Below are 15,384 nucleotides of genomic sequence, written 5' to 3' on the forward strand. Positions count from 1 at the left end.
TGGGGGTGGGGTGGGGTGGTGGTGGAAATGACTATATTCAACAACTGTTTATTAAATGTCTCATTAGGTACAAAACATTAGGCATGGGTCCAGAGACAAAGATAATTTAGGTGCTAGCCCTTCTTAATGTTTTTGTATTTTGAAGAAAAAAGCAAAAGGTAAATTTCTACATTGATTCTTCACACAAAAGGCAATACTGCAGCTACACAGGGAGTTCCTCTTTCTCTACCTCCAGGTACAATTTCTTTTCAGTACAAAAATCTAAGGTAAAGAATGAAATTTGTCTAATTATCCCTTTTTATTTCCTTAAAGGGTTCTGGCTTATTCTTAAAAAAGGAGTTCACAAATGTGAAGGGCTGAAATGAACTCAACCATAAAATTAACTGGCCAAGTCTACATGTGCGTATACAAGTGTTTTATTTGGAAATGGTATGACATTGTGATGGCCTCTATGCTATCGTTTCCTATTTCCCATTTTATTTATGGCTATGCCCAGGTTTCAGCATGTGGCTGCATGGAATGGGATTTATGATGGGAATTATAATCCAAAGGGACAATGGTAAGCTCCTTTGACTTGTAGGGAAAGGTTTAAGACACTTCAGAAAAAGGACAAGAAGGCTAAGTTCAGAGGAGGTTTAGGTTTGGAAGGCAGCTATGATGGAATGGTGATTGAGGAAAATGAGAAGTCCATAAAGATACCTTATAATGGGGACAGCTAGGTGGCGCAGTGGATAGAACACCGGCCCTAGATTTAGGAGGACCTGAGTTCAAATCCAATCTCAGACACTTGACACTTACTAGTTGTGTGACCCTGGGCAAGTCACTTAACCCCAACTGCCTCACCAAAAAAAAAAAAGATACCTTGTAATGCCAATTTAGAAACTAAATTCCGGGTGTTGGATCCAGCAGGTATGGTCTCTGTGTATTAGGAAACAAACTATAATGAGTGTAGATGGAATAGGCTCAAGCTACTTGCTGTCATCTCTGGATATCAGCAAGAAAAAAGAGAAGGTTTAACTCCCTTTCCACTTTCCCCAAGGGCTTGAGGCTAGAAAGTATTTTGTATATGATTTCTCTTTTTCATTAAGCTGTTTCTAATGCTCTATTGTCTCATATAACTACAACTGGCCTTATGTGATCTGTGACTCATGCCAATTAATTAATTATGTATAGAGAGATTAAAATGGAGGAAGGAAATAAGTGACTGGAAACACATTGAACTAAATAGTACACAGTTGGAATTTTAGTAAAAAAAATAGCAAGCATTTCATCCTGACTTTGTGGGGCTCAGTGCTATAATTGTGAAAGACTTACGGCTTTGATCTCTTTTATTAGTAACTCTTATAAGCTCTCAAATGGCAGAGACAGTTGGAGCATGTGACTCGAGACCATTTACTATAAGGCTTTGGAGTCTAAAGTAAGCAAAAATCAGGTGGCTGAAATTTTGAAAGGTGAGGTCAAGAGGAAAGAATGAGTACTTCTACCTTTCAGTGAGCAGTGTTGCTACCACTGACCATAATATAGCTGAAGAATCCCTAAAGGATATAGTAACTCATGTCCAAGTCAGCTCATGGCTCAGCAAATAACACACTGGGCTTGGAGTCAAAAAGACCTAAATTCACATCCAGCCTTAGACACTTCCTAGCTGTGTGGGCAAGTTACTTAACCTCTGATTGCCTGTCAAAACTGATCCACCAGATCCACTGGAGAAGTAAATGGTAAAGCACCCTACTATCTTTGCCAAGAAAACTCCCGAATGAGATCATGAAGAGTCAGATATGACTGATATAACTGAACAACAACAACAACAAAAACAACTAGTGTCCACTTTAGTTTAGAGCAAACAATTTGAAGTTGATAATTAATGTAGTAAGAACTTGGTGTTAATGATGTGAAGGCTGTAGATTTGATCCCATCTTTCAGATGTTCCCTGTCCACAGATGGTAATCGCAACCATAGCACTCCATGTGGACAATGAAAATTGGTCATGAGAGAGGTAAACTTAAAAAAGTGCTTTGCATCACTGTTTGTGCCAGAGTAGAACTACAGTAGTCTAAAACCTACCACTAGATACAAGGAAATGACTCAATCTATACGCAATCTTTGCTTCCTCTTATCTCCACAAGCACTTGGTGCTTCTCTCATTATACTTTCATTTTTTTGTCTGGTACTATAATTATGTTTCTAGCTCCTATATCCCCTACCAGATTGTCAACCTGGATCTTCCTTACTTCTGGACCAGCATTCTAATTATTATGTCACAATGCCTCTTTTCTTAATTATAGCCACTAATATTTATATAGAGATTTATAGTTTATAGAGCTTACAATTTTTATAATAGTCATTTTACAAATTAGAAAACTTATTTGCTTAAAGTCACACAACTGGTCAGAAAATGAACTGGGACTCACATCTGGGTCTTTCTGATTTAAATCCACTAACCAATCCTGTCTTGTTGAGGGCAGGAACTATGCCTTGTTTTTAATCATATTCCCCATAGAGTCTTGAACATAGTAGATCCTTGATAAACTGTTAATTAACCTTCCCTTTCCCCAGCCACTCCTGAGGAAGAAAACGAACAGAGGCAGCTTCAAGTGCAGACTTCAGGTGAATTTTTAAAAGGAGGAGAGGCAATCATAATCTCAGACAAACAATAATTTTATCAAAGAAAATGACAACAATGTGATGACATAACAAAACTTTTTGGATACAACACAAACAGTTCTCTAAACACTTTCATCAATAAGGAGGGAAAGAGTAGATCAGTTAATTGTACATGCAACTAAAATAACATAGAAAAACAACCAATGAAAAACCTTATTAAAGGACAGAAATAGACATCCTGGAAATCAAAGAAGAGATAAATAAAATAGAAAACAAAAAATTGTTGAATAGACAAAATGTAGAGTTTTTTTGAAAAAAAGGAATAAAATAGACAAATTATTAGATATCAGAAAAAAAGAGAGTAACAACAGATTGTCAATATAAGAAATGAAATAGAACTCATAATAAATTAAAATGAAATAAAAATATGGTTAGAAGCTATGTGACCCAACTATGTGATAACAAAAATCACCTAAATGAATGAATAGATGAATATTTACAAAAATATTAAATACCTATATTATCAGAAGAAAAAAAGTATTTAATTAACCCAATCTGAGAAAAAGAAAATGTTGAGCCATAAATGAACACACACACAAAGGGGGGGAAAAAAACAAATCTAGGACCAAATGGATTTGCAGGTGAACTCGATCAAACATTCAAAGAACAATTAATTCCAGTTTTACATAAACAATTTGCAAAAATAGGAAAAGAAATAATCCTACCAAATTCCCTCTATGACACAAATACAAAAAATACAATAACATCTTTTTTAATATTAATGCAAGCATATTTAATAAAACATGAGGAAAAACCTGCAACAACAAATAAAAAAGATTATACACTATGACTAAGTTGGATTTATACTACATTTATGGGGTTTGCTTAATGTTAGAAAAATATAAATGTAACAGATTATATTAGTAACAAAAACTAATCATATATAACAAAAGATACAGAAAAAGCTTTTTACAAAATATAATTCCTTTTATGTTAAAAATGCCAGACAGAGTAGGAATAAATAGACCTTTGCTTAATATTATGAATAATATTGATCTAAAATCAAGAGTTGAATCATCTGTAATAGAGAAACACTAATGGCCTTTCCAAGATGAGGGGTAAAGCAAGGATGTCCACTGTCACTACTCTTTGCTATCATTCTAGAAAGAGTAGCTATGGCAATAAGACAAGAAAAAGAAATTGAGAGTATAAAGATTAGCAAAGAAAATATACTTTTTTTCCTTTTGCAGATAAATTAATTATTTAGAGAAACCTAGATATTTAAACAATAATAGAAACAATTAACTTTAGTAAAGTAGCAAGATATAAAACCACAAAATCATTAACCTTTCTATATATTACCAACAAAACCCAACAGAGAAAAAAAAATTCATTCAAATGTACCACAGAATGTGTAATATATCTGGGAGTCCACTTACCAACACACACACACACACACACACACACACACAGAGTAATTCTATTACTATAGCTAAAAACCATTCATTAAAGAAATTAAGGAAGAAAAATATTTGGAGAGGAATTAATTTCTTATGGTTTCAAGTGCTAATATAATAAAAAATGACAATACTATCTAATTAATGTACAGATTCAGTGCCAGACCAATCAAACTACCAAAGAATGACTTTATAGAACAAGAGAAAATTATTACAAAATGTATCTAGAAAAACAAAAGGCTAAGAATATAAATTGAAATAATGAAAATAAAGTGAGAAAGTAGCTGTACTGCAAAACCATAATCATCAGAAGCAATTTGGTATTGATTAAATTAAAAAGTTGATCAATAGAACATCAGGTACCTAAGATCCCGAAGTATCTGAACAAAGTAGCATGTTATTTCCTAAACCCACAGACATTGTCTCCTGGGGTAAGGACTCATTCTCAAAAATAGCTAGAAAAATTGTAAAGCAATCTTAAAGTCATGAGCCTCTCTGGGCTCTGTATTCTTAATCTATAAAGTGAGGATAATAACACCTACATCACAGGGTTGTTATGAGTTAACATATGTAAAGCACTTTACAATCCTTAACATGCTGTATTTGGGAGGATAAGAGGGGACAGTTAGGAGCTAAAGACTATAATAGAGTGTTGGACCTGGAGTTAGGAAGATCTAAATTCGAATCCTGTCTAGATACTTCCTAGCTGTGGCAAGTCACTTATGCTCTATCTGCCTCAGTTTTCTGTAAGATGGGGATAACAATACCAGCTACCTGTCATAGTTGTGAAGATAAAGCAAGATGACATTAATAAAGAGCTTTACATAACTTTAAGTGTTATAGAAGCAGGAAGGAGGAGGAGGAGGAGGAGGAGGAGGAGGAGAAGAAGAAGGAGAAGGAGAAGGAGAAGGAGAAGGAGAAGGAGAAGGAGAAGGAGAAGGAGAAGGAGAAGGAGAAGGAGAAGGAGAAGGAGAAGGAGAAGGAGAAGGAGAAGGAGAAGAAGGAGAAGGAGAAGAAGGAGAAGAAGGAGAAGAAGAAGAAATTGGGCTTAGTTCAAATACTCACACCATATTCCATAACTACCTCTAAATGGATAATTGACTTAGATATAAACGGTCATTTCATAAATAAGTTTGAGGAGAATGGCAGAAGACACCTTTCACAACTATGAATAGTAGAAGAATTCTTGACCAAACAAGGGAGGGAGAGAGAGATTTACAGGAAATAAAATAGAAAACTTTGATTATATGAAATTGAAAAGATTTAAAACAATAACAAAGTGCAGTTAGAATGAGAAGGGGGACAATTAACTGAGGAAATAAATTTTTTACAAGTTTCTATGATAAAATTCCCATATGCAAGATATAAGATGATCTGTTAGACACATTTTCCAATAAATAAATGGATAAAGGATATGAACAGGCAATTTTCAAGAAAAGCAATCTAAGCTATTCTCAGCCATATGAAAAAAATGCTCCAAATCACCAATAATGAATAAAATGCAAATTAAAATAACTCTGGTCCTACCTTATACCCATCAGATTGGCAAAGATAATAAAAGAAGAAAATAGCTACTGTGGGAGAGTTTTTGGAAGAAAAGGGACACTAATACTCCCATAGTGGAGCTATGAATTGGTCTAACATTTTGGAAAGCAATTTGGAAGTATAACCACCTAATCACTAGCTATGTGAATCATTGACCATACAGTGCCACTTCTAGGCATATAACTTAAAGAGATGACAGAGAGAGAGAGAGAGAGAGAGAGGGAGAGGGAGAGGGAGAAAGGACTCTATCAAGTGAAGAAGTACTTACTTATTAAGCACTTACTATGTGGCAGGTGGTTCCAAAGGTTTGTCATGACAGGGTGGGAGTGGGGATAAGCTCCCACTCTCTATAAAATGCTCCAATAGCATGCATCTCAAATAGCCGCTGACAACCAAAGCCCAACTCCTGGCCTTCTCATGGCGGAACTGTTTCCACTAACAGGAGAAGGGTCGAAGGCGAGTCACTGGGCCTTAAAACCAGTCGCTTCAGGCAGATGGGGCTCATTAGCCTTGGCAGGCAACCCGCCTAGGGGAAGGAAACCCTAGATTTAAACCTCTGCTGCCTTGCGGCTATACCCATATATGGGAAAGGCTTTGGGAGTTAGCCCCAAGGAAAAATCAGGAGTTGGAGTCCCTTAGGCAGTTGGATGTTGGACATCACATCCTTCTGGCAATTCCTGTGGTGGCACTGGTGCCAAACTGTATTGGCTCTGCCTCTCCTTTGGATCCACCAATGTTGCAGAGAGGGAAAACCTGCTGCATGGGCAACAGCTTGTTTTCCAATTGATCCGCCCAGGCCAGCACCCTGGAGAGGAAACTGCAGCTACTCCTCATGGGGTAGATACAACACGGGATGCAGCAGTTACCGGTTATAAGTCACTTAGGAGCTTCGGCTCCTATATCGGATTGCACAGCCACACTGTGGCCTGTGGCTCTTCAAGGCGCTGATCCATGGTTGTCAGAGACTGGTGGAGGCCTACTACTACTACTCCTACTATGTGGCAGACACTGTGCTAAATGCTGGCTAAAGAAATACACACAGAAAGACTGTCTCTGCCCTTAAGGAGTTTACATTATAATAAGGAGAAACAACATATAAAAGGAAGCTGAAAAGTGAAGTGGGGTCACATGGCACTGACAGAGCAAATGAGGATTAGAATCTGCAGAGCAATGGGTGCTATAGTAAAGGACTAGAAATACAGTGGATACCCATCAGTTGGGGAATGGCTGAATGAATTATAGTATATAAATGTAATGGGACATTATTACATTGTAAGAAATGATAAAAAGTCAGATTTAGAGAAAACTGGGAAGATCTTTATGAACTGCTGAAGAGCTGCATGAATGAGTCGAGGCAGTAATTTTGTACAATGACCACAGTAGTGTAAAAGAAAAATTTGAAAGACTTAAGAACTAAAATCAATGTAAAAGCAATCATGGTAGGGACAACTAGGTGGCACAGTGGATAAGACACTGGCCCTGGATTCAGGAGGACCTGAGTTCAAATCCAGCCTCAGACACTTGACACTTGACACTTACTAGCTGTGTGACCTTGGGCAAGTCACTTAACCCTCACTGCCCCGCCAAAAAAAAAAAAAGACATATTTAAAAGTAATCATGCTTCCACGACTGACAATAAAGCATGCCTTCCAACTATTGGTGGAGAGGTAACAGACTGAGTACACAATGAAATATTTTCAGATATGGCCAATAAAACAAAACAAAACAAATTATTTTGCTTGACTATATTTATTGGTTACAAGGCAAAGCTTTTATTTGGATGAAGGGGGTGGGGTAGTGAACCCTATTGCTTGATCTATTAAATGAACATATTGAATATTAAATCTTGCTAATTGAAGCCTTATTTCTTTTTGATAAATTGATCACTACTTTAAGTATCTGTTACTGTTATACTAGAGAATTCATGTATAAGATGATGTGGTTTACTTGCTAAAAGAAGATAATGTAATAATGTCTAATATAATTAGCTATTTACATTCATTTATCATTTATATGTCATTTTACTCTGGGTATGGTTTGGAATTATTGTATATATTACTAGTATATCCTCAGTTATGCAGCATAACATGCATTTTTACCATCATCCTATCTTTGGTGAAATTAATATGAGATTTATGAAGTATGGAAACTTATCATTTCAGAGACAAAACTGACTCTTACAGTAAGCTGGATGCAGGCCCTGGAGAGAATATGTGTACAAGAAGAGGAGAGACGGGTACAAGTAAGTCCATGGTTTGCTTATTATGGTGACTATGTAGAACAGTCCAGTTCCTTCCTCTCTCCCTCCAAAATAACCTAATTTAACTGAACTTGTTTTCTTTTTGTCTCACTCAGTCTAATCACCTGTGGCCTAGCACAATCACTGGCTGTCTCGAAACCATGAGATATGGTATGATAAGCTTTCCATAACACATACTAAATTTGGCTTTGATCCAGACACATGGTGGTAAGAAGTGTTATAGATTGCATAACTACCTCATGTAATTGAATGTATTAATTTGATCATTGACAACGCTATGCTAAGGTTGAGTAAAAATCCAGCAATTCAAACAGTTAAAGAAGAGAATCCAGCTTTCCAGACCAGAGTCCAGAATCCAGTTTTCCAGATCAGAGCCCAGAGTCCAGAGCCCAGTTTTCCAGACCAGAATCCAGTTTCCTCCTGATGACATCTTACCACTCCAAGAAGACAAGATAACTCAGAGACTTTATATGAATAGTTGTGTTTTGTTGATTTTGTTTTCTCCTTCTGTTATTATATACTTGCAGAGGCCCTCCCTCTGCAAGACCAATATCAAAGAGTCCTTATATAAGGGACCGCCCCTCTGGACAAAACTTTTCTCTCTCCATTTTCTATATTGTTATTTACATATTGTTTGTTAGCATAGGATGTGTTTCATCAAGGAACACCCTGTTCCTAGAAGAAACAAAGGGAGGAAACTGTCAAGATAATGGAATGTGATAGATGAGATTTGGGAGATACTCAGGAGCCCACCTGAGTGGATTACTGGCTGATTTGACTGGATTAGTAGTTGACTAGATTCTAAGCACATCTGGATGGTACTTGAGAGTACTTAAGAAAGCATGGTTCTCAGAATCTAAATAAACTTTGAACTTCTGACCCAATCAACCAACCAGCTTGAAGAACCTCCCCATTCTGGGAGGGGACAGGAAGGAGGAAAGGGGAGCCTGCTGGAAGACCTTTGTCTTTTTGGTTCCTGACTTGGTGGTGACGGCAGGGAAAGATAGAGAGGAGCTGAGGAAAGATAGGATTGCAAGGTTGTAAGAATTCTGTTCTCATGACTAATGCAGAAATATATTTAATGTTATTATGTGTGTGTGTGTGTATATATATATATATATAACCTATATCAGATTGCTTGCTGTCTAGGGGAGGGAGGAGGGAAAAAAAATCTGAAATTGGAAAGCTTGTATAAACAAAAGTTGAGAACTATCTTTACATGTAACAGGAAAAAAATACTTTATTAAAAAAAAAGAATTCTGTTCTCAATCTTTCTCTTTCTATATTTCAATAAACCCTTAAAAATCTAAACTTGTTTTATCAGTGATTTTAGTCAGTTTCCCCCAAAACTGGGGGAACAGATTAGAACCCACATTTAGAATTTTAAGTTACACAGTAGTTACTGTTGCTTCTAGCTCTCCTCCCTGAAAAGAGCATCAATGAAACATTTAAAAATACACAGAATAGATTAAAAGGAAGTTCAAACAGAGTTACAGGTAAGTAAAGTAATATTTGGTACTACCAAGCATTATGTAATGGATTCATGTTTTCACATATGATACTATTTTTTTCTCTGAATGTGTAAATATTTATGTTTGTTAATGATTTACAAGTTAACAATAATTTTAAATAACCAATTATACAGTGGGTATTGTTATTGCTGTTGTTCAGTCATTTTATTTTGTTTTTGTTTTTGGAGGACAATGAGGGTTAAGTGACTTGCCCAGGGTCACACAGCTAGTAAGAGTCAAGTGTCTGAGGCTGGATTTGAACTCAGGTCCTCCTGAATCCAAGGCCAGTGCTTTATCCACTGTGCCACCTAGCTGCCCCCTGTTCAGTCATTTTAATTGTGACCCCATTTCAGTTTTTCTTGGCAAAGATACTGGAATAGTTGGTCATTTCCTTTTCCAGCTCATTTTCTAGATGAGGAAACCAAGGCCAGCAGGGTTAAAAGTGACTTGCCCAGGGTCACATAGCTAGTAAGTGTCTGAGGTTGGATTTGAAATAGAGTCCTCTTGATTCCAGGGCTGGCACCTTGTCAACTGTGCCACCTAGCTGCCCTACAGTGTCTATTCACCCCCTTATCAAACAGATGCTATATGAAGTTATGAGCATTTGGCAATATGAGAAAATAATTAATAATTAATTTCTTGGGGACCCAGAGACCCAGTTTTAGTCCTTCCCTTTCCAGCTCCAGAAAGTCCAGAAACTCCAGCTAATCTTGATTGGGATGAGCCCAGATGAACAAAAGAAATGGAGATAGATTCTTTTTTCTAGTTTATTGAAGGATTGATGGGATTAAACAACATTTAGATAACAGACTTTGCCTTAAGCAATTTAGGCAAGAGTCTTTTGCACACTTCTTTCTCCCTTACCAGAATTCATTTGAATTTGGACCCCACTCAGGTCATGTTAACCAATAGAATTGAATGATGCTAACCAATTAGCTTTGATCAATGTATAATGACCTGCCTCTATCAAAAGAGGAAAAAAAAACCTTGATGACCCTAGGGTCACCATCTTGGATCGAGCTTTGCCCCTCTCTTGGCTTGGAATGCAGTTGTTTGGTGCTTGCTCTTCCCCTTAGGCTTTGATACCACAGGCTATAACTCTGAGAGACAAAATGGGTCTGAGGTTTTTCTCCTGCCTGTGCTAACTACCACACCGTCAATTCTTTATTGGTATATACGATATTAATTAGTAATAAATGCTTATTGTCCAAAAGGGTGCAATAGCCATTAATTCATATGTAGCAATTAATTTAGAAAACACAGCTTAGAACAAATAATTTAGAAAACACAGCAAATACTCACCTGAAGACAGGGAGACTCCAGAGATGGCTATGGAAGGAGTTCCTGAAGCCCTCCTCTGATGTCTTTTTGTTAAACTTTCAGGGATACTTTCGCTGGCAGCCACCACCATGGCATTATCTAAACCATGATCCTAACCAGGACATAAAAAAGGGAATAGCAAAACATAAGTGAGAAGTGACATTTTGCCTCAAATCATAATGAAGTTCTTTAAAGACAATTAAGCCGACCAGTTAGGTACTTTGTATAAGGTTTGGTTTTCATACTTAAGCAATGTATCTTTCCCCTACCCTGTAAACTCCAGCAGCTCCTTATCACCTCCAAGGTCAGATACAAAATCCTCTGTTTGGCATTCAAAGCCCTTTATAACCCAGGTCCCTCCTCTCAACTTTCCAGTTTTCTTACACTTCCTCTCCTCCCCCTTCATGTGTTCTCTGATCCAGTGATACCAACTTCCCTTCTGTTCCTCAAGCAAGATAGTCCATCTCCAGGCTCAGGGCATTTTCTCTGGCTATTCCTCATGTCTGCAATGCTTTCCCTTCTACTGGCTTCCCTGGCTACCTTTAAGTCCCACCTTCTACAGGAAACCTTTCCCCCACCTCTACCCCCTTAAAGCTAGTACCTTCCCCTATGATGAGTATCTTCAATTTATACTGTATGTACCAACCCAGTACCATGCTTCTTGCATATTCTCTTACTCCTCCACCACCCCTATTGGACTGTGAAGTCCTTGAGGGTAAGGACTTATCTTTTGTCTCTCTTTGTATCTCCAGCTCTTAGCACAATGCCTGGCACATAGTAGGTACTTGATAGAGATGTGGGGTAAATTAAAACCTAGTAATCTCCCCAAATTCCCTTTTTTTCATAATTTAAACCAGATTTTAGTTTCTAAGCATTAACTCTAGATTACCTGTGTTAATACTAGTGCAAGAGCAGTCAAAACATAATTTTGTGTGGTTTTGAAATGCAGAGAGACATCCCTTCCACCCTACCCACCCACATCCCCAGCCTGATCCCCAAACTTCTGCTGCCTTCAGCTTTTCTGGCAAACAGCAGAAGACTCAGGTGGAAGTGAAGAGGTAGGTAGTGATGAAGAATAAGCCATTGGGAATACACAAAGAACAACCCCACCTTCATGGAGATTAAGAAAACAACAACAACAAACAAACCACAACCTCATTACATGAATAGTTATGCCCAGGATAGCTGGAATACAGCAGCATAGCCTGCTAGATGGTTAGTCATGAAGGCCCCACTCACCCTGCTGCTAGCCGAACTCATGCTTCGCGTACTTGGAGCTGGTGACCTCTGTGTCCGAGGCATGGTGCCATTGCCCTGGTTACCTTTCATGCTCACAGGATTAGCTTCCTGTTCATTTATGTCTAGTGAGACACTTCCCCTGATTAAAAAAATAGCAAAGAAAAGTCCAGATTTAATATGGAAGAGGGACACGAATAGAAGACCTGGGAAGAAAGTGACTTAACAAAATGATAGTAGCACACACAAACTACCTTGCAATAGAGTTGATCCCACACTAAGGACCCATCAGCCATTATTATGTCAACAATCCTGCTCAAAATCCTTTAATGACTCCCTATTTCCCACGCCAGCAAGTTTAAATTACTGTTTAAATGGGCTCAAGGTCCTGCACACTTATCTCCCATTATATGAAAAGGCAGCTGATGGCACAGTGGATATAGCCCAAGCAAAGAAAAAGAGGCCATAAAATGAGGACATTTATTGAGGAGACATTCCAGCAAGATTTGTTTGGAGCACAGCTTCCATGAGACTGAGTTCTGCTTTTTAAAAAACGCTTGTGAAATGTGCTGGAATTTGATTGTTGGGAGGGCCTTAAACCTTAAGCTAAGAATTTCAGATTTTATCTTATCCTAAAAAACAAGTGGATCAAAGAACAAATCATAGAAACAATTGATTTCATTAACTAAAATGACAATGATGACACAACATATCAAAATTTATGGGATGCAAACAAAGCGGTACTTAGGAGAAAATCCATATCCCTAACTGCTTACATCAGTAAAATAGAGAAAAAGCAGATCAATGGATTGGGCATGCAACTAAAAAACCCCTAGAAAATGAAGCAAATTAAAAATCCCCAACTAAACACCAAATTGGAAATCCTGAAAATCAAAGGAGAGATTAAGAAAAGTGAAAGAAAGAAAACCATTCAATTAGTAAACAAAACTAGAAGCTGGTTTTATGAAAAAACAACAACACCACCACCACTAATAAAATAGATAAACCATTGGGTTAATTTGATCAAGAAAGCAAAGAAGAAACCAAATTACTAGTATCAAAAATGAAAGGGGTGAACTCACCACCAACAAAGAGGAAATTAAGATAATTATTAGGAACTATTTGCCCAATTGTATTCCAATCAATTCGACAATCTAAATAAAATGGATGAATATCTACAAAAATGTAAATCACTCAGATTAACAGAAGAAATCAATATTTAAATAACCCAATTTTAGAAAAAGAAATTGAACAAGCCATCAATGACTTCCTAAGAAAAAATCCCCAGGACCAGATGGATTCACAAGCGAATTCTACCAAACATTTAAAGAACAATTAATCCCAACTACTCTATAAAATTATTTGAAAAAAAATTTTCAAATTTTATTTAGTGAATGATTGATTTCTCAAGCAATATCTTACGGAATTATAGGTTTACAAATAAAGATCACAGCTGGACAAAAGGCATTGGTGCCCTCTAGGCTATTTTGCATGGAAAGCAATTTTAAACCACTGAGCAGCTGCTAGAACCAATAAGGTTAGCTACCTGAAAATTCCAAGTGAAACAGGAGTTGTTAGTGTTGTCCTCCACCTTCCAAATTAATTCATTTTTACTGAATAAATTTTGATAAACTTGTCTGTGTACATGTTTTCCACCCAGTAAGAGTGTAAGCAACTCAAGGTCAGGAACTATTATTCCATTTTCCTGTCTTTATATTTTAGGCACCTAGTATAGTGCCTCACTTATAGTAGATGCTTAATAAATGTTTGTTGAATTGAGCCATATGTTGAACAAGGTTCCTTGAAAAGTGAGATGGCATAGGTAATTTTGTTCAGTGACCCTTAAATTATTAATATCAAGAGAACTGCATATTTGGAATGAACTAGGGTTTCCCTATAAACAACAAGATTCTCCAGATACCTTCTTTGCCCACAGTGTTAGGAGGATCAATATGATCCATGGTCAATCAAACCGATAATTTACTCAGGGAAACACACACACACACACACCACACACACACACACACACACACACACGAGATGGTGAATACTTACTGGCTAGGATATGACACATAATTGGATGGACTATTTATTGAATCAATTCATGAATACAGATCTAAAATCTGTGTTTCTCAACCTGGGATCCATGGTTCCCTAAGAGGTCCATGGATAGATTTCAGGGGGTCCATGAACTTGGATGGAAAAAACTTACTTCTTTATTCCAACAGCATTGGATTCCTTTGTAATAATACATTTGATTTTAAACATGTAAAAACATAACTCTAAGAAAGGGTCCATTTGTCTCAGATGGATAGTCCAAACAGACTGTGAGAGCCAGAACTGAATACAAGCAAGAGAGAAGGCAAAATGTACTCAATGCTTCCAAACTTTTCTCTAATGCAGGAATCCATCATCTTAGTTTTAAAATGGTAGAATTTGAGAGCTGGAAAGGATCTCAGTGGTGATTTAAGATTCATATTATTGTTATTAACATCAATAATAAAATACATAACTAAATTATGTCATAGTGTTTTTGTTGTCACTTGACCTTCACTTTCATTTAAATTGGCCAAAAGAGGGCAGAACACACACATGGGAACAGTTTGGTATAGAATTACATTCAACTCAACAGGGATATAGAGAAACAGGGAGAGGGGAAAGAGGACTATTAGAGGGATACATAGATTCAGGGAGGGATTAGTCATAAGCAAAACAAGCCCTAAGCTTCAAGATGTGATAGTGAAGATTAAAAGGAAAAGAAAATGTAGCAACTTGAAATAACAGTGAGCAAGATATATAGAGAAGAAAATGTATAAGAGAATATGGATGAGGGAAAATAATGGACTATTACAACTATTATTAACCATTGTGACAACTATTACACACACACACACACACACACACATATATATATATATGTATGTATGTATGTATAGGCACAAAGGCATAGAGGAATTGTGATCTCTACCACTAGACTGAGATTTATATCAATTGTCAACAAGATCAAAGTCCCCACTGAAATATTATGTATGTCTCCTCCTCTCCTTTTTTCTAAAGAGAGTCAGTTTATTGCTATTTTCAGTAGTAGTGGTGTGAAAATACTCATATATTCTTTTAAAAAATATATTCTGTTTAAATTTGGTGATTTTTAACACGTCCAAGATTAGGGGTCAGGCCCCTTTAAGAAAACACGTAAGGAGGAACCATTGATCAGGGAGGAAAACTTTAGGAGCAAGCAATGAGGTCAATTTAGAACCACAAAACAGTATCATAACATTTAGAGTCTCGGGGGTTTAGAGGCATGAGGTTTTAAGTAGAAGGTAAAAGTAGTTAGTGCTCTCAAAGTAAAAGATAGTAGTGAAGAGCATAATTAATACCTTGGCTCTTGGCCAAAAGAAATAATATCCTGACCTAAGGCCTTTCTTTGAGTAGAGTTGGCACAATAACCAGG

General features: G+C 37.0%; 1 protein-coding gene across 1 annotated transcript in view; it reads right to left on the reverse strand.

The window, feature by feature from the left end:
• The window catches only part of SYTL5 (synaptotagmin like 5), a 256,002-nt gene that overhangs the window by 57,635 nt on the left and 182,983 nt on the right, over positions 1-15,384 (reverse strand). Inside the window, 2 exon segments of the mRNA XM_043996939.1 lie at positions 10,680-10,809; positions 11,937-12,075. Of these exon segments, the coding sequence (XP_043852874.1) occupies positions 10,680-10,809; positions 11,937-12,075 (269 nt within the window).

Source organism: Dromiciops gliroides, chromosome 3 (assembly GCF_019393635.1).
Source record: "Dromiciops gliroides isolate mDroGli1 chromosome 3, mDroGli1.pri, whole genome shotgun sequence".
Lineage (NCBI taxonomy): Eukaryota > Metazoa > Chordata > Mammalia > Microbiotheria > Microbiotheriidae > Dromiciops > Dromiciops gliroides.